This window comes from Ixodes scapularis, unplaced genomic scaffold (genome assembly GCF_016920785.2).
Source record: "Ixodes scapularis isolate PalLabHiFi unplaced genomic scaffold, ASM1692078v2 PGA_scaffold9__187_contigs__length_104089568, whole genome shotgun sequence".
Lineage (NCBI taxonomy): Eukaryota > Metazoa > Arthropoda > Arachnida > Ixodida > Ixodidae > Ixodes > Ixodes scapularis.
Window position 1 is genome coordinate 8,279,691 of NW_024609884.1, and position 20,331 is coordinate 8,300,021.

At 46.7% G+C, this 20,331-nt stretch overlaps 2 protein-coding genes across 3 annotated transcripts in view; one reads left to right on the plus strand and one right to left on the minus strand.

Moving 5' to 3' along the window:
• LOC8043382 (transport and Golgi organization protein 6 homolog) overlaps positions 1–16,085 on the plus strand; it is a 38,212-nt gene extending 22,127 nt beyond the window's left edge. For both annotated transcript variants that reach the window (XM_029971143.3, XM_029971144.4), the window contains 8 exons: positions 3,007–3,195; positions 3,582–3,693; positions 5,557–5,751; positions 5,895–6,008; positions 6,206–6,920; positions 8,336–8,487; positions 8,579–8,689; positions 15,881–16,085. In XM_029971143.3, coding sequence (XP_029827003.2) covers positions 3,007–3,195; positions 3,582–3,693; positions 5,557–5,751; positions 5,895–6,008; positions 6,206–6,920; positions 8,336–8,487; positions 8,579–8,689; positions 15,881–16,069 — 1,777 coding nt within the window. In that variant the 3' untranslated portion in view covers positions 16,070–16,085. The remainder of the gene's footprint in view (positions 1–3,006; positions 3,196–3,581; positions 3,694–5,556; positions 5,752–5,894; positions 6,009–6,205; positions 6,921–8,335; positions 8,488–8,578; positions 8,690–15,880) is intronic.
• Positions 16,086–17,834: 1,749 nt separating this feature from the next.
• Positions 17,835–20,012, minus strand: LOC8043390 (endothelin-converting enzyme 1-like). Its single transcript, XM_002416256.5, has one exon. The coding sequence runs from the start codon at positions 19,844–19,846 to the stop codon at positions 17,969–17,971; it is 1,878 nt and encodes a 625-aa protein (XP_002416301.4). The 5' UTR covers positions 19,847–20,012; the 3' UTR covers positions 17,835–17,968.
• Positions 20,013–20,331: the final 319 nt, after the last annotated feature.

The following is a 20,331-nucleotide window of genomic DNA, read 5'->3' on the forward strand; positions in this document are numbered from 1 at the left end:
TAACATTTAATTACGGCAATCCTAAAACATGTTTTTTAACGCAATTACGAACGTACTACGGCCCTTCTTTTTGAAATACCAAAAATCGGGAGTTTGTTGTGGTGCCGTCTCCTGGATTTGTATCCTCCAACGGAAAACAGGCGACACCGCTCAAAACCGGTCTGCCGCAACGCCGGCGCCCGCTCCTTTCCTCCTCGCTTTGGGTCGCCATGGCAACAGCAGGGAGTGGTGAAAGAAAGTGAACTCTCAGGGCTCCGCAATTTTTGACGTCAAGGCACCGGCGCCGATCGCACGGGAACTTTGAATTCGGCATTTGGAAATTGTTTTTTTACTTCACAAATACTGAATTCCCAAATTTCAAATTTTGAGGGTAATGTCCCGGCATCGTTTTCAATCGTTTCGGATACAAAAAAAAAAAAGGATTTTGATGTGTCAGTGCCCCTTTAATGGGAGTGTCTGTCGAAGTCACAAATATGAAGATAATAGCCGTGGGAAATGAGTCTATAGATGCGAGGCTCTAATGAAAATATAGAGCACGTCCGAGACACCAGACAGGCTAAATTTAATTGTATACTCAAAATGAATACATGCCACTCCTTAAGCAGGGAGCTATCTTGAGAACAGTAATAAAATATGTCTATTGTTGCGTCGTTCTTCATCATTCAGTGGCACGGTGTCCACTCCATCTAGACCCCTATTTTCAGGTGGCTCATCAACGTCCCTCGAGCAATTTTGCGGCCATAAATTTTTCGAGAAGGGGCATGAGCCCTTGTGAAATATGCTTTTGGAGTCACTGTCTACAAGATCAAATGTAACAGGGGCATCCTCATTATTGCTGCTTTGAAGAATGCACACCCACTTTGTTCCTCACCTTTCACCTGTATTTGACCACATAGTTGTCATGGCATTTAGATGCTGATGTACAGTCGCCGACCGATTTTTCGGACTTCGCAGGGACCGAAAAAACGTCTGAATAATAGAGCAGTCCGAAAAATCAGCAGATTAAAAAACTTGCTTTTATTACATATAAGCGGGCTTAAGAAAGCTGTCAATAGTGTTTTGCTTCAAGTTATGCCTGCGCGCCTTGCTTCAGGTTATGCCTCAGTTTGCTAGGGTGACCACCTTCCTGCTAGCGAAATGCGGGACACGCAAGGCATGGGGGGGGGGGGGGGGGGGGGGAGGAAATTTATTAGCACGCACACCACGAACCGAGGCTCTGTTAACACATTTAATATCCTGTGCTGTTTATTCACCTGAACATTGTATTGCAGCAATTTTTTCACTCCTGGTGCATATTTTTTAATGCTAAATATGTTATTAAATGTGTCGAAGTTGAAAACATGAAAATCGACTGCAACAAAACTCAGTGCGTCAAATGGTAATATGAAACAGTAAATCTTTTTCTGGTTATTGTTTCCTGTCAACGCTTACTTTTATCAACATGGCCCTCTTTTTCGATCATTGTGAGTTGCAGGCTATTTGCCTTGTGTGGCTGTCTTTACTAAAACGAAATTCCACAGCAACCCTTTCGCGTTGACACAGAAATTTGAAAATAATTACAATAATTTATATTTAAACTTTTGGCGGGCAATTTTTTCTTACAATATGTACTTTGCCATGAAAGGGAGGTGCACAATGGTGCATGCGCGTCGGTTCTGCAAGAACGACGGTCGCTTTCCGCAATGCTTGGATAGAAAATGGCGTACCATTGCGATTCACTTGATTACCAGCAACCTTCGCGCTTCCCTATGCCCCGTTGTTCAGCAGTGCTATGAGTTGCAGAGTGAATTTTATGACAGTGTGAAATGCGAGACATTTTGAAAATTCAGGAATTTCTTGCGAGCCCGCAATGCGGGACACGAGCCCTCAATGCAGGACAGTCCCACGAGTCACGGGATGGGTGGTCACCCTACCATTTGTGTTCGGCCACTTTCTATTAGCTTGAGAATCGCTGCCTTCTTTTCTAACGTTATGGTTGAGTACTTTCCACGCCTCTTAGTAACACTTCGCAGCGGCAGGAGAACAGATGGGGCCATGACGTCCAAGCCAGTGTAGTCCAAAAACACGATTCACCGAGTCGAGATCAGAGGTACAAGTTCAGAACTGCAGAATGGCGAATGAACAAAGCAAAATGGTAACAATGATGATGATAATGACGTGTAGCTAGAGAAAAAAAAATTCGTAGCACAGCGTGACCTAGTGGAAGGACTTGGCAGTACTCAAGTAGCGCTGCCAAACCAAGCCAATCCATGTGCAGCCAACATAAAATCTAATATGGCGACTTCTCGGTGGTGTTTCCCACTGATCGCTCACGACGATTTTGTCCGAAAAATTCAACTTTCGGACTTCAAGCTGTCTGAAACATTGGTCGAGAATATGGACCATTTCTATCAAGGAGGTCACCGTTCCTCCTTTAGGTCTGAAATATCAAACAAGTCTAAATTACCGGCGTCTGAAAAATCAGTCGGCGGCTGTGTTGAGAAAAAGTTTTCATGGCAGTGCATGTGAAGCTCTGTGAAACCATCCTGCCCGTGCATTTGAGCAGAAGCTAGTACTGAAAGAGTCAAGCTTTATGTTCGACAGCAAAAAGAATAGTAGATTCATTCTATAAAATTACTACAGCTCACCTCCAACTTTGTTTATGACATTCGCAATGTTTTTGGTTGGCCTTTCATCGTTCGTCTTTTGGTCTTTGGGTAGAAAGTTTATAAAAATTTCTGTTACTAATTGATATACAGAAATAGTGATGGTAGTTTACCCTAAACTAACCGAGAAGCTGAGAAAGCCATTGTTTCAGCAGGAAGTTCTCTTGTGAAGGTCACTCTTGCCTGCTTCTGTTTTGTGGAAAAACAGTTTGTGGAGGGTTGATTGGCAAATGCTTCACATGCATGACACGCCATTTGACTGTTGAGGAAAAAGAAAACATGCGAAGCTTTATTGAACCACATGAGCACACTTTTTTTCTGAGCACACTGTATTGTCATAACCCTAACGTTCTTTGTGCAGGTCTTTATCTGAGGAAACTCTGAGTGTTGTGTACCACTCCCAGCCTGCAGACTGTGCAACATCGCTTCTGCACTGGTGCCTTTTTGGCACAGAAGGACAGCCGTCTTTCGGTAAAGTGCGACCAGACGTTTGCATAGCTCTCGGCAGTTCTGGAGGCGTTCAAGCCCTTCGTAGATCGTCACTCATGGGGTATGTACAAGTTGGGCCCTTCACACTGTCTTGCATATTCATCTGATTCGAGGGTTCCCAAGCTTTTTGTAATGTCTGGTAAAATTTAATTTAAACTGTTGCATTTATGTCCAAGAATGAATATTTATGAGCTTCGACCTATGAAAATCTGAAAAGCTTTATGAGGTTTCTTCACCAGTAATTCCTGCAAAGTGTAGCCAGATTGTATTGACACTTTTCTGGCCCGTGACTTTGGTGGCAATGAGACAGTCAATTTGACGTAAAATTCTGACGTAGACATTTGCTTTCCCCATATAAATCAACTTTATTTTAGACAGGTTTCACTCTCTGTACTACTATGTGTTCTTGAGAATGGAGCGTTCACAGTGTCGGGTCCTGTTGTGCAGAGACGAAGAATGGGCCGCACGCACGGACCAGATGGGCCTTGTCATTGCAGCTATTTTCGAGCAGGGTGCCTCAAAGGATTCAGCAGTGACATTCTTCTTGTCCTTGCTAAAGGTACAGGCATATTAGTACATGTCTAGTTTTCTCTGTGTCACCTGCTAAGCAGTTTATTGTAGTGGTACAGACATAGTAGTGCTGACTTTTAGGGAAATTAACTTGTACTTTTTCTGGAAAGCTGGACTGCTACGAACAAAGCAAGATGGGGGGCATTGCTTGGGCCTCTGTCTCCCAATGTTTAGCCTTTGAGCTTTTGCTCAGATGCTAAACTTCCCAGTGGGGTTTACAATCAATATCTGTACAGGAAGTGGGCCCCCACTTAAAGGGGCGGTGCAACGATTTTATGAATAAAAGAATTTTCATCTCGTCATTTTTACCTTGTTTATCGTGTCCCGGAGGATAAAGAAAACACCTCCTTCATTAAAAATGTTGCGATTCCACTGCTTAATCGCAAAGTAAAAGTCTAGCTTTTTCCCCCACCTGCCGCCTCAAGTGGCAGCCGAAGGAACTACGGCGAAAAGATTACGTGACCTCGCTCGGCTCTAAGCTGCAGCATAACGCCCGCTAATGTCAGCAGAGAGAGAGAGAGGAAGCGTCGTCCGAGATAGCACACGGGAACCTACACTGCACTCCGAATGACGTCACTAGGAGGGGGACCAGGCATGACCCTGAAGGCTGGGAGTGAGTTGAGGGGTGCAAGAAATGCCAATATTTATCTTTTGTTTACGCAACAACTAGAACACACAGGCGAAATCGGTTTTCGCTTCTTTAGTTCAGAAGTGTCAGGGGGCAACCTCCAGAAATCTTTGACCGAAGTCCGGAAATCATTGCACCCCCCCCCGGCCCGTTCACACTCTTGCAACCGAGTACCACCGAGAGAGACCGAGACTTGTTAAAACCTCTTAAAATTTCTTAGGACGAAAGAACACGCTGGTGCCATCTATGCGGCGACCCTGGAACTGCATTTCACAAGAGGGAGGGTTTTGCGGTATTTTCGAGGTCAAATGTGCGTAATACCTATAAGAAAGGCTTGTTTATAACGTTGACAAAAGTTTTTCGAGCCAAAAAAGAAATAATAATGCGCAAGAGAAATGGAAAATATGCCGGACCACCAAGTTTACACTGCTACCAAATAGATGGTGCCAGTGTGTCCCATCTTTGTAAGAGGTTTTAAGAGGTCGCAAGAGTGTGATTGGGCCTTTGGGCTTTTCGTAGAGCTCTTGCTGTAAGAAAAGGGCTTTCCTAGAGCTTGAGAGATGTCCGACCCCTAAAGGAGGCCGAAATCGGATGAAAGGGATGGTGGGCTAACTTTCGGTCTGCAACTTGAAAAGAGCCCATACAACGTGCTCGACTTGGTTCCTTACCAACTAATACTGACATCAGCTTTTATATTATGCACCAAGAATGTCTATAATTTGGAATATAAATGAGGAACTTTCTTTATTCACTCACCTTCTAAGTTTTCAAGTCAGTATCCTTGCCAGAAGTGAGAGTCCTTATCGCAGTGCTTAGCACTTGGTCAACATGATTTTGGAGGGTTGGTTATCTTTTAGTGTTCTTTTGTGAACTGAAGGTAGGATAGAAGCCTGGGAACTGAAGATAGGACAGAAACCCTGTGGAATATCTTTTGGGGTTTACTTATCTTTCAGGATATGAAGATATCCATTTAGGCATGTTGTGTCAATATTCGGCAGTAATTTGTCTGATAGCTTTCTATGGGGAGAGTCATCTGTCGTGTACCGTAACTAGTACCTTATCCAAGGCAATGAATGACCTTTCTTTGAAAGGCCACGTCTATGCTGTTGAGATTCCAGTTCAGCCTCTGGAGCACCAAGTGTAGGGTTCGAATCCTGGGAAGTCCCTTCCCCAAGGAGTCTTTAGAGTGACCAGTATGGCGCTGGCTTTTCTGTTTTCTTGCAGAAATTAACTGCCACTGTGGCAAAACTTTCATCAGACGAAAGGGGCGATGCAAACATCTCTCCCACACTTCAAAGTGAACTGAATTCCCAGGAGCTGAGACAAAACCTCGTTTTGCTGCACCTTGTTGGGAACTTAGCTCAAGACATCTCAGAAAGGCTCCTGGAAAATGCACCTTCACTTCTTCAGTTTGTTGTGGTGAGTTAAATTTGAATTGTTGAAGAGAACAAATTTCTTTAATACGCTTGGCACCAATGATTTTGTGACAAATTCAAGAAGTGGTGTGCAGCTCTGATGGAGTTGGAGTGACAGTCGGTGACACCGGGTGTTTGGCATTTCAGGAGACCCTGAACAGGGTTATAATTCTGAAAGCTGGGCAGGAGGCTACAGTGGTGTCAGAGACGACGTTCTTTTGCCTGACACTGTTGGGTCTGCTTATTCCCAATGAGGAGCTGGTGAGTGGACTGCCATCTGCCAATCGTTAAGGATCTAATTAAATGTGGGTTTACAACTTGACACGTCGACTACATCGCTATAGTACTTTTCAAGAAATCAGTTTTGCTATGACTGGCTAGCTTATTTTCGGCCCGTGCACATTTCAGTATTTCGATTTCCAAAGCATTCATTCCTGTCCTTTGGCTATGTGTTCCAGCGAACAGAGCGTCACCGAAAGCTACTGCAGGAATGTGTGCCCATCTTGGGCACTTTGGGAGCCAGCCACAGCTCTGTCGAGATGCGGAACTTGGCCCAGCAGTTGCAGGTGGCCATAGCCACGCAGGGCGTGGCCGGACTTCCCGCAGATAAGAGAGGCCAGCGTCCACAGTGCTCATCCGGCTCCAGCTCTGTTAACAGCAGCACAGATGCTCGGGCTGACCTCGCACTCGGAGAAAAGTATGCAGCTGGCTATGGCATCCAAACCACGACAGCCAAGGTCAGTCGTCAGGAGCGCGCAAGCCCCACCTTGGCAAACCAGGCACCGCAGAGTACCACGATTGTGGAAGAGGAAGCACGTCAGCGAGCACCAGGGGGCCCTGGGAGCTCCGCATTTGAGCAGGTGTGGCGCGAGCTGCACGATGGGATGGTCCCGATCAGGGGGCACGCATTTATTGGGCTGCGTCGTCTGCTCGAAGAAGGGGATGCAGAGACGCTGGGGCACGCGGACGAGGTGCTGGAGGCGTGCCAGGCAGGCATCCAGGAGGAAGACTCGTATGTTTACCTGAGTGCCATCCACGCTCTTGCGGCGCTGGTGGAAAGGGACCTCGACAGACACCTGCCCTGGCTGGCCGAACAGGTGGCACTGGAGCACTTGTCCGTCGAAGCAAGGCTCAATCTCGGGGAGGTGTTCCTTCGAGTGTGCAAGCAGTTGGGTGAGTGCGCGGGCCCGTTTTAATGTGTAGTTGAATCCCTATTGCCAGTTGTGAGCATAGTACGGTTTGGTTTAGTCACTGGCGTACTCCCCCGCTAGTATACCAGTGAAGGCTGAACTCCATGGAGCAAATATGCAGCAAATAATGACGAACTTCGCCGGGCGACACCTTCTCCTCCGAGATATTCCTGGCTATATCACTGGCTGATGTCATGCTGTGTAATGGGTAGGGCAGTGGATTTTTTTGAGAAGTGTAAGAAATCTAAGCCAGTGAAATGTTTTGGGGTTTGGATTTGTCTGAAGATCTGCAACTTTGGGATTATTACTTTCCAAGGGAGTGACTGGCATTTCTCATTTCCAAGTATCCTTGGCTTACTTTTGGGAGGTTCTCTCTTCTTTATTTGTAGCTCAGTGTCTGTGGTAAGAGAAAATTGAAAGACTATTTTTTTTTTTGTGATCACTAAGCACCAGTCGTCTGTTTTCGATCGCTTTGGCTAGAGTGACTGACATTATTGCGGCAATGAGCAACCGCTTACCGAAGTCTAGAGACAAAATATTTTTACTTTCAGGAATTTTATATATACAAGAAACAATATTTTATAATCATTCTTTATGAGGTAGTAGCCAGGAGTAAAATATAGCAAAAAATATCTGCTGCATACAAACTTTTTTCGGGCTGCTTTTGCATTTATTTGATGGTGTAGCTGCATCATGTTATGCTTTGCTGACGTGCGATTGGCCAAGCTTTTCTTTTTTAAGTTTTGAGTGAGTGACATAAAAATAGGGTACTTGAGTATATTGGTTACACTCTGTGGAAAGGCAAAACAACCAGTGCATAAAACACAGACAAAGCCATCTTCTCATTTTTTTCCATGTTTTATTCCATTTGTTTTATTATCCAACATCTAGCTGGTGCAAGCATTAACAGTTGGAAAGGTCCCCATGCCCAGAGTGTAGATTGCTCTAAGGAATTAGTGACAGAAAGCATAAGCTCTTACATCTTGTGGGCACCCTGGCGGCTCCCCAGCCCAGTTGCCCGACTGCGAGGCAAAGGTGCCGAACTTTTCCCTCGTGGCGGCGACGTCATGCCAGCCACGCGCACATCGCGTGCACCGCTTTGATAAGGCGCATCGGAGGCGGCGCACAGGGAGTCGCTGCCTGAACTCGGGCGCCGCTGGTAACAATGTTAATTGTCCTGTTCATGTCCCATTAAATGTAGTTTCTTGTTGAAACCGTTGGCTCCGTGTTATTCCCCCGGGTCAGGTATGCAGCAAGGCAAACCGACCACAATTTCCAGAGGCAAATTGGCTGGGGGGATTTGGAAGGGAATGCACGTGCTGGAGGGTTGTTGGGTCCTTTTGCCTCACTGAATGTTTGCTACAAATTTGTTGACCTTAATGCTTGGCTTCCCTCTAGGTGACATTGCTCCCAAATACAGGGATCTCCTAGTGAATTGCTTCCTGGGTGCAGCAAAGCACTCTGACCCTGTTGTCAGATCCTCAGCAGTGTCCAACCTTGGAGAACTTTGTGGGAAACTCGGTTACTCCTTTGGAACCATTATGCAAGAGGTGACCAGCAGCTTTTTTTTTTGTTGTAAGGACCAGTAAGAAAATAATGCTGAAGTGCACTGGAGTAACTCCTGTGTGTGGTTTTTACCAGATTCTGGCATGCTTGCGGGGCTTGATCAGGGACCCAGTGAACCATGTGGGCCGTGCGTCAGTTCTCGCCCTCTCCTGCATCCTAAAAGGAATGGGGCCAAAGCTTTTCCAAGTAAGTTTTTTCTCCTCCTTTTTCTAAGGGGGCTTCTCCTTGTTGGCGCTAGAACTTTATTAATCAAGTTATTGCCATATTCTCGAAAGAGTCAAGGCGGTGTGACGTAGCACCTGATGTTTTCAAACTTGCGTAAATCTAAATTTAGTAGGAATTTTTTTTTGTTATTTTTTTGATAGTAATGAATACATTGGTTTCACTGGCTGTTTCACTGAACCACCACTAAGATTGGGAATTTTTAGAGAAGACTTTATTCAGTCACTGGACAAAGAAGGTATACATACATTTTTTCCCTTTTATTACTGCCTCAAAATCATCATGTACATTCGCGGACAAGGTGGGCTAGAACGACCGAGCAACAATCGAAAGATGCCGGTGGTGCTGCTTCAGTGCGAGTAGTTGCACTACAGCATGTAAACTAAGGGGCAATAAAGAGGTTTCTGTGATCATCTGTTCTTCGTCATAACTGATTCTACGGGCCATGAGCATCCTAAAAATGCAAAAATTACAATCACGTAACACCGATTTCCCTACCGATCGACGACGAGCGCCCATCGTTCCCGCGCTGACACTTCTGCTGGAGTACGCCCGCCTTTCCCGAGCGTAAAACTCCGCTCAGAAAGGAGTGTATCCCAACATTTCATCACATTTTCAATAGGAAAATCAGCGTCGCATGATTGTCATTTTTGTACTTTTAGGATGCTTAGGGCCTGTAGAATCAGTTTTGACCAAGAACAGACGGTTGCAAAAACCTCTTTAGTACCCCTTTAAGGCACTTTAGACATCCCGCAAAGATCTGTTTCTCAATGTATCAATGTATCGCGCTGCAATTTACTACAGAGGTGCAAACAGGTGGTGGAAGTTTGCAGTGAAAATGAAATCAAGGAATGAAATTACCTCGTTCAAAAGAAGAAGAAAAAAAAACAACACAGAAACCTGTTGTGGGCAATCTACGCCACCACTTCGCCGCAGACGATGCACACGTAGGGATAAGTGCTGTTGACAGCCGGCGTATGCTGCGTCGAAAGACGGCCGGACACTTCGGTTAATGATAGCAGACGATCCCATAAAAGAGCCCGAATAGTCCACTTACTAAATGCCCCAAGCGCCCCAGCCCCCCCACGAGGAATTATGGGAACGGTGTTCCTTCAGTTACCTAGTGATCGGTAAATTCGACCAGTTCAGTGCTTACACACTTGCAAGTGTAATCTGGAGTCATCCTGAATAAGTGTCTGGTAGAGTCCAAAGACTTGTCTTATCACTTTTAAAACTTCTCGTCAGTGTCGGCTTTTTTATACTGTGCATGCCATCCACCCTTCAACCTGGCTGAGCTTCAGAAATATCTCATTATATTATCATTCTCGCACAGCTTCAAAGACGCTGATATTAAGTTAGAAACGCAAAAATGCTATAAACAGCCCTGCTGAGTCCCGAGCTAAATCCTGGTTTTGGTTATTATGTATTTTCAAATTGTTTTTTTAGAAATTCCTGCTAAAACAACAACCACGAGAATGATAATATTGTAAGAGTTTTCTGCAGCTCAGCCAGGTTGAAAGGCAGAGTGCATGCACAGTATCAAAAAGAATGACATTGACAATAAATTTTAAAAGTGATATGTCAAGTCTTTTGGACTGTATACAATGCTTATTCAGGATGACTCCGGATTACACTCAAAAAGTGTGTAAGCATCGGATTGGTCAATATGACCGATCACTAGGGAACTGAAGAAACACAGTTCCCATGATACCTCGAGTGTGGGCCGGGGCACCTGGGTGATTTAGCAAGCACTCTATTGGCCAGCGCTCCCTCAATGCGGCGTGTGCCAGCTGTTGGCAGCACTTACCCCTATCTGTGCATTGTCTGTGAAGTGGTGGCGTAGATTGCCCAGAAAAAGATTTTTTTCTTTTAATGAGGTAATTTTATTTTTTCACTCTAAACTTTTACCACCTGCTTGTACCTATGTAGTAAATTGCAACATGATACATTGAGAAGCTGATTTTCGTGGGCCATCTAAAGTGCCTTAAAAGCATTAGTTTACATGCTGTATACTTTGTATAGTAAAACTTCCATATTGTATATATAGTACAAACGATAGTATGGGCTGTTGCCTTTCTGCTGTGCCACTGCTCTCCTGAGCCAATAAAGATTATTAGTAGCCCAAGCTATGTCAAAGCCTAGAAGACAGACAAATGCAGACTGAAAGGGAAAGCTCACGGTGCACTGTGCACTGCCATGATGGAAGCGCTGCGCCAAATTGCGCCATGAATGAAATTCCACTGCATCTTGCACCAAAATGCCATTTTTGCTATGAATTGCTCCAAACCTGCACCGAGATAGGCTTAAGCAAAGCAAAACATAAAAAAATTGTTTATTATTGGTCGACTCTGTTATTGTGAGCAGTAGGAAGGTAGGAAAATGTTACAAATATATATATTTCACAGCGTCTCTACTCACCTACTCTAACAGATGCAACTACGAACACGCATTCTAAAAGCGTGTCACGGGGCATTCGCTCCACTTGGTTGCTTTAGTCGATGAAAGAACACGCACAGGAAGATGGACGAAAGCCATAATGTCACGCTTTGACGCTGTTTGGTTGGTCCCATTGGCTCATAGCGTCGACTACGTTTTGAATTACAGTGAAAAAAAATTTGCGGTGGCTTAGTTCGGTTATGCACGGATATATGTAGCGTGAGCTTATGCACACAAAATGAAAGGCGCTATCAAGTGGCTCCGGTGCAGCGTCAGACTTGGCTACTGCGCAACGGAGGCGCACAGCTGGGCACGCGGCGGCGCCAGTCTCCTCTGGAATGCGCAGACCGGCGAGGCGGGCGCGGTGGCGGCGGAGCGCGCGGTGGCTGCGGCGCACCCGCTGTGCGCCGTGTGACGTCACTGCTCCTCGCGCATGCGCAGACCAGAGCACGGCTCATTATGCGAGCCACGCGAAACTGCTCAAGCTCGGCCAGTGTAGCTCACGCTACAAAAGGTTTAGAAATTGCTCGTCAACCGCGCTGGTCGGTTGATACGCTGGCGGGCTGATCGCCGACATCGTCTTAAGTTTCCAGACGACATGTCTGCAACGTCAGGTACGAAAAGTCGCGATAAAACATTGCAGAATAGTAGGATGGCGGCTACTCTGATAAGACAGGACCAGGGCCTAGTGAGATCTCTTGATTATCATGTCTTCCGCGTGCCTCCCTGCCGCCTCTCACTGTCTCTCACCAACGCGTGCGCCGAGCTTTACCGCTTTGCACCCGAGTGCTAGGAGCAGCGGCTGCCATGGTTGAGCACCTGGATCAATGCGATAGGCTCGGAAATTATGATGAAAACTGTTCCAGGTCTACCTTTTTTGGTCTTGATTTTAGGTTGATCCTTAATTTTAGTGAAGTATGCTACGATGAGAAAAAAAGAAACAAAAAAAAGGTGGGTCTTATTTTTTTTAAATAATGCGGTAGTCAAGGTAGTTCTCGCCCAGCTACGTATCGATCAGAAAACCAGCAAACTTTGCCTTCACCCCGGTTCGAACGTGCTAAAGAGCACTGTCAATTTTAAAGCACAAGTGTAGGTTTCTATAATATGTGTGGGTGGTTGTTTTTGTGGTTCATAATATTAGAGGAGTAGACCTTGTTCCAGAAAGCTTCTGCGCATGCATACTCTCCCGCTGTCGCCATTTTCGCAGGACACCGAGATGCGGTGCCACGTCGAAAATTGCGACAGCAGCACTGTCAGCATCTATCTTTGCGCATATTTATTCTATTTTGACGCCTTGTTTTTTTTTTTTTTTTTAGTATCGGTAGTATGGGGTATAAAAAGCACTGAAAACCAATACAACGGCACGATAATGTGTTTTAAAGGGCGGAGGCATGTTGGACTGCTCTTCAATTGTAGTTTGCAGACAACTCCCCAAATGGCGCTCGTTAAAGGTCCATTTAACGAGCGCCATTGGCTAGGTGGCGTAAGCTACCGCCCGATCCAAAGGGCTCAGCCGTATTCATCCATCTATCCATCCATCCATTTAGTTGGGTAGGTTTTTAAAACTTGGAGGGGGGAGAGGGTGCTTTTTTATTCGTACATACTTTAGCTCATATGCTGGTTTATGCAGTCATTTTACAGAAATTATAATTACAGGCTAAATAAACTACTGGGTGTAAAGATGGGAGTGGAGGGAGGCTTTATCTCAACTGAAGTGTTGCGCTGCGATTCATTTTTCAACAATTTTTTTAGTACCCGTTTTAAATGGAACCTACTCTGTCCAGAACCTTATTTCTAATGCCAAGGTTCTGTGTTTCTTTTGCACCCTGTCTATTTTTATTTCAAAGGGTAATTACTAATATGGTCCAGTATCAAACAGAAACCCTTAGTCATTATCATAGATGGACTTGTTTAGCGATGCAATCACTTTTTTCATTTTCGATTGATGTGCTAACAGATGTTGGCATCTGCTCCAAAAGCATCAGCGACTGCTCCAAACGAGTATTTTGTTTGCTGCAGAAACTGCTACAAAAGGTCAAATACTGCTTCCATCACTGGCACTGTCTGCGCTTGAATAAATGAGCCAGCAGATGAGCACATACAGAAAGACAGCAAATGCCGTGTTACAGCGTCCGTCCTTTACAATTCTACTGGTCCTCGTCCTTAGCGCTAGCCCAACAGTTCATTTTGTGACATATTGCGGTTTCGGCGCTGCATGCGGACGGTGGCCACTGCTGACTCAACATCTTCCTTCTCAACGTTTTAACTCGGATGTGACTCGCCTTCACTCTTCGCCACCGCCACCCACTTTTGTCTTCATTATCTGGGCGCATGGTCCGTGCAGTCAAATCATTTTTCCGATGTCATCAGGCAAAAGCGATAATAACTAGAAGCGAACCCAGTGTCAGCAAGTACGAAGCAGTGGCACGCTGTCAGGCTTAGTCAAACAGCATGCCACTGTAATCTCCGTCCGCACGCTATCTCTCGTTGCTAGTTCAAGTTCTGGCGTCGTGGCGTAAACGACAAAGGCATACACATAGGCCCAAAGCGCAAGGTCACTGCACGCTCTGTCCTTGATTGAAGGGGTCGGCGATAACGCACGCACAGAAAATAGGGCTGTACGATTAGTGGTTAGAAAATAGCGCTGCGTCACTCGTAGCGTTCGTAGTGCAAGGGAAAGCATACCGGCTCTTTACAGAGTTGGAACTGGGGCTGACACTGCGTTATTGGATTGGAAGAGATATTGGCGTAGCACTAAAAGCAAGACGTCGTGACTTTGCACTTTCCACGCTGCTCCATTGGCCCCCTCGGCTCGTGGCATTGGTTCCGCGTCTTTGCCTGTTCTCATGTATCTTAGTCGGATCCCACTTGATTGGCGATTCGGATTTCTATCGCATATACTTTGTCTCATCCTACGATGGACTAAAGGCTAAAGCCACGTGCCGCCAGGTCCAATCACGTTGCATGCGAAACTATGATAACATTGATTAGGGGTGGACGAATAATGCTCAGAGTCAAAAAGCGCTGCATCATTTCTATAGCTTCGACACTGCAAAATCTGTATGTTGTAACTTCCTTTGCGATATAAAAGTGATGAGTCACTCAGTGCTATTCAATTCGAACCGCTGTCCACCCATACCCATTAGTGATCCTATACTTCGTTTCAGCTTTGGTACGAGCGCGGCCGATGTTATGAGCCGAAGGGCCAATCAAACAGCGCAAAGAGCGCAGCGTCATGGCGTGCTCTCTGTGCCTGATAGGACTATCTGGGGGAGGAACACGCACAGAGACATGGTGAATATCGGCTGGTCCTATCAACTGCAGAGAGCACGCCATGACGTTGTGCCTGTTTCGCTGTTTGATTGGCCCTTCGGCTCATAACATCGGCCGCGCTCGGATCGAAGCTGAAACGAAGTATAGACGCAGGCACCGACACGTGCATCGAAGTGCGAAATACACCACGCAATTTCTAAGTGGCTCGTGATTGGATCTGGTGGCGCGTAGCTTTTACCTTTAGTCCATCCTAGGGTGAGACGAAGTATAGAACATCTTTGTTGTTTGCGTTGTGTAGTTGTATATCCGTAATAGACCCCTTTCGAAAGACTGCCCTCGGTTGCCAGCTGTATAATCCCTCCACAATGGCGGACTAAAACGGCAACGTCACGACACATTTTATGCTTTTGTTTGAATTAGAAGGCCAAAAACACCCACAAAAATGGCGATGAGCTCAGTGACGTTGCACTTTCGGCGCTGATTGATTGACTCGTCGGCTTCTAGCCTTGACTGCGCTCCGACGTTAGCTATCTTATGGAACCAACTTGCACGTTCCACGATGTCAGCTGTTCCACCATTGTACAGTGATTCCGACCTTCTAATAATCGGCACGTAACTTTTGAAAGGGGTCTATAGACCAACTCAACTCACTGATGTCACGCCACTGCGCATGCGCAGTGCCCACACCTGGTGTGGGCAAAGCGGGCTTGTTTGTAAACACTGTGTTGGTGTATACCCCGAGAGGTAGCGCATCTCCCACACGGAGGCCAAATTGATTAAAAACGGAGAAGAGCCTAACCTTCGATAGGCGACCTCAATGAACGCAGCAGATAATGCTTGATTTTAGTTCGTCACTCGCTCATGCCAGTGCCACTAGATAAGCTACGCTTCAGAGTAACGACACTTGGCCATATTGTGTCTTAAAATCATGGTTGCCTGTTATCTGAAGCTTTATCTGGAATCACAGGGAACGCTTTTCCGCCCTTCACAAATGTTTAAACAGTTCGCGACAGAGAAAAGCAATATTACATGACCTTCCGAACACCGAATCTAATGGTGAGGAAGTCGCACTTTTGAATTTTGACGATTGGCAGTTGCGTCTGCTCTACATACGAGCCAAAATGGCGGCGCCCACAACAATGTCGGGGAACGGAGTGCCGATACTCTAAGCGCAGCTCATTTAGTGGCTCTAGCTCATGCCACATCGGCTGCCCTAGGCCACACCACGAGCATCATTATATGAATGAAAAAGGGAGACCTCCGCTTCTGCGTTGACAAACGAGCGGGACAAAATAGCAACTATAAAGCACTGTTGAGTTTTGTGGTTGCGGAAACAGATCAGGTGACCTGTTTCTGCAACGTCGCCAGGGCACCCGCGTTGTCGGCTGCACGGATGCATTTGACGCTCTCAACAGCTGTTCCGTGTCCGTCCTTTTCCCTTTGCAGGTCATGCCACACGAGGTCAGAGACCTTTATAGAGATTTGAAGCACATCTACCAAACGACATCAGATGACGTCATTAGACTTCAAGCGCAACAAGCCATTGATGAGCTGAGTGCTTCGACACGAGAGTTCTTGAAAGCCCAGCCACAACTGGAAAAACAAATTAAAATCCTCGACTTGCCTGGACAATAAAAGGTTCACAAACAAAGCTCGACTCCAGAACTGTGTTCTGCCTTTAAAAGTTGGGTGTATGTACTACCCATCGGACTCCAGCAGAGGGATGAGAAGCTCAGCAATTTATGATTGTATATGCGCCCCCGATGGGGATTTTGAGTTTGTTCCAGTGCTTACGTTGGGTGTCGGCAACACTCTTCAGATATCTGACTGTAACTTAATAATGTTACAAAACTAGCAGAACAGCATGCTTCATGGCTATCCGTGCGCACACGCGTAAAGGCCCGCTCACACTCTTGCAACCGAGTACGACCGAGAGAGACGAGACCGGTTTTTAAGCCTCTAGCGACGTCTTAGGACCGGATGCGCTGCTGCGGAGCTGGTTCTAAGACGTCGCAAGAGGCTTAAAAACCAGTCTTGTCTCTCTCGGTCGTACTCGGTTGCAAGAGTGTGAACGGGCCTTGACCCATTCTTGTCAAGCGCCGTTCACACTCTTGCGACCGAGTAAGACCGAGAGAGACCAGACCGGTTTTTAAGCCTTTTGCGACTTCTTAGGACCAGGTGCGCTGCAGCGGAGCTGGCCCTAAGAGATCGCAAGAGGCTTAAAAACCGGTCTGGTCTCTCTTGGTCTTACTCGGTAGCAAGAGTGTGAACGCGACTTCACGTGCACGCTTTTTTTTTTTTTTTTTTTTTCACATGTATGCCTGGTGACTTGCTTTCCGGGGGCAAGCGCACATTTTCTTAAAATTTTGCACGTGCTACAAAGCATTGGGAATTGACCGGATACGGCCGCAAATGTCACGTCCGGCAAAAGAAAAGAAAAATTACGTGTATTTGACGCGGATGGGTCGCACGTGCTGGTGTAGGCAGCTTTTCCTCGGACTGCGCTGCCTGCATACAAATCCAGTTTACATGCAATACACGCATCCTACAAAACGAGCAGTAAACGGACACCACGAAGCACCAATAACACCGCAATCGCGTCTTTGGTGACTTCCACCGCATTCATTTCCCCAGGCAGTACTGGCCGTAGGCGAGGTCGACCTGGGCGGTTGCACGGGGTGGCATCAATTGGAGCGAGAGCCTCGGAATTGAAATGCGTCGCTGCGCCCCCCCCCCCCCCCCCCCCCTTTCTTTTTTGTGATAAATTTGAACACAGCACCCGACACGACACTATATGCTTGATCGCCGTTCATTTCTGGAATGCGGTTTTCGGCTGACAAAACGCTCGTGTCCGGTATACTACTCGCATGTTCCCAGGGAAGGCATTGGTGCAAATGATACTTATTATACGTAGTTACTAAAACCACCTCTGCAAAAGTTTCAAGCGAATGTGCTGTCGCGCTTTCCTGCACTGCACCCTTATCGCACCCTTTTTACAATGAAATTACGGTTTTTGGTGGGACAGCTCCCTACTTGGAAATTATAAAGCATTTATTACTCACAATAGGGGTGCTGAAAGACTGTAGCGATGTGTGCACGTCGGCACCCTTTTGACATACAAAAAAGAAAAGTTTTTGGTGTGCCTTGCTGATTTGAAACATGCCCTATAAAATGATATAATACCCAAGATCAGGCACGTAGCCAGGATTTTGTTTCGGGGGGGCGGCGGGGCGGGGCGGGCTCCATAGCCCCCCCCCCTTCCCCCCCCCCCCCCCCCCCGGCTCCGTGCCTGCCCAAGAGTTTCAGTTACATTTCCTAGTAGAAGGCATACACTGGACACGTAGGTAGATGACGTGTTCTGTCTTTAATTAAAAACAGTAATATGTACACAGTTACAGCATGTACGGCATGTCGCCTTTTTTCTCGCTTTCAACGACTTATTCCGATGGCGAGACATCCACCTACCAAAACATAACCCGACCGCGGGACTCGGGAATCAAGTTATTTACAGATTACTGTATGTATGGGCGACCACTAATCGCACTTTCGTCTGAAATACATCGGATCTCCTTTTTGGCAGTTAAAGGTGTCCGTGAACTCTTTCGTGTACGCCAGGGCAAAGTTGCACATGTGAGGATTCATGACGTTCCTGGGCTCACGTCTGGAGCACCACCGGTAGCAGTAGCCGAGGAAGAAGATCTGTTCAGAATCCAGGAAAGGGATGGTTCGTAATTGTTTTCTGTCCTTGGCAGAATAGAGAGTGTACGCATGGTATCCGTGGCGCACTCCCTCGATCGACGCCAGCAGCGCACGGTATTGATCCACTGTGGACAGCGCTTGGCCGCCCTGCGACCAGAGCGCGAAGTCTTTCAGGTAACAGTGGGACCTCTGGTTGCTGTTGTACAGAGTCGTGTTCGACCACCAGTCCGAGGGACTCCCGGACTCGTCGTAGTTCTTGCCGATGACATCGAAGGCGTGAGACATTTCCTCTGCGATGGCAGTGCCCAGGCCACCGAAACTCCATGATGTCGGAAAGTGCTTGAGGTAGAGTGGTTCCGTGGCAGCAGCGACAGGTACCACGATCTGGTTAAGGTCATTATGGAACTTCAGCGAGTCTTGGCTCACAAACGGGAAGTTCCACTTATGCAGGTCCGATTCAGATGTCCTCGTGTGAAGGTAGGCCTTCAGAAAATTCATCCTGGCTTTTCGTAGCGTCAAGATGTTGCTCATGTAGTCTCCTGTAATGTCAGGAATATACGAATAAAAATTGTTCAGTTGTTTGGGAGATCCGGCGAAGGCTGGATAGCCGTCGAGCAGTTTCATAAACCTCGCTTTCTGCAGCGCCCTCGATTTTGTGGGAAAGTCCATCCAGTGGTTTTGACGAATCTTGTCCATGTAGCTACGTCGAACTGCGACGGCTGTGTTCGCGATGAAACTCCTCGTACTTTCCTCACTTGCGGAAAGGATGGTCGGTGTAGTCAGGGCGAAGTGCACACTGTCACGCACTGTGGCGAAGCAGCGCTGCTCATTGAATACGTAGTCGGTACCGGCCAGCGCAACACCCACTTGAAATGAAGCTTCCGAGGCGAGCTCTTTGACGACGCGCCAGCCGACAAACCACGAGAGAAGCGTCTGGTCCTCCAGTTCCACAATCAGTTCGGATATGGCCTCCAAGTAGGCGATGTCGTCCACGCGTACTCTAGTTCTTTTAGAAATGGCTTTTTTGATGCTCAGCTGCTTGTTGATAGCACTTATCCATTCAGAAGAGGGTTGATTTGGTGTATATGTCCCAATGTTTAAGATCTGTATGGTGTCCGTGAAACGTCGAACGGCGATCACCGAGTGCAGCGTGTTGGAGATTTTTTTCTCGAATATCGTGATCACTTTTAACATGGCATCAAAGTTACTGTGCCCGAATATGAGCGTAAGTACCTCCTTAATCCGTTCCTGTGACATTCTGTCATCGTTTAGGTATTCGTGCACTACCTTTTGAGGCACCGAAATTCGTAGGCTGTATGTTCCAGTGTGAGCTTCATAGAGACCGACGGTAACCAGGATATGTATGTCTAGCGATAGCGACAGGTGTACTAGCACGTCCAGAGCTTTGAGAGAATTCACCGTGCCTCCAGACGGCCAAATGATGCCTATGCTTCCAATGAATCGCAAGAGCGCATCTCTGTTGGAGGACTCTCTGTTGATCATATGTACACACGACTGGAAAACCGCAGCTGCTTTGTCCACTGCGCTTTGATTTGCTTGAGGTACCATTACCTTCTTGAGATTTTTGGTAATTTCAGTGACGACACTTCCGTAAGCGTACTCCATCTGATCATGAAAGCCGGGATGGGACTTTTCCCATCCCCCGCACGTGAATTTGTAGAAGTCCTGACATGGAGGTGACCTTCGGCTCATGGATGTACGAATGTCCCGCGTCAGTTTTTCACACGCGGGTGTCAAGCAGTGCTTTGTGCGGACACCATACAACCAGCGTAAAATTGGGAAGTTGACTAGAAAGCACAGCGTGACGATGACTACTATGAAGACAATGTAGTTCTTTGTCCTGGCTTCGAAAGCTTGTTCCTTGGCCATCCTAACAGCTGCACTGTCTGAAAAGAACGAGAAAATGTTTTGTACGGTTAAAGGGGCCGTGCAACGACATTGGATTGGTATGTTTCTAAATTTGCTAGTGTTGTGCGAATTCTCGAAATTTCGAATATTAGTTTCGAATAATACGGTATTCCATATTCGCTTCCAGATGAGCTGCAATATTTGTATTTTTCGATGTTGATCGCGGTGGGTTAGCCCCGTTGAGTGTACGTGTTTCTTGCCAAGCACAGTTGCACTGCGGAGAAGCAACACCCGCGATAGCGAACTCCGCGGGTGTTGCTTCTCTGCAG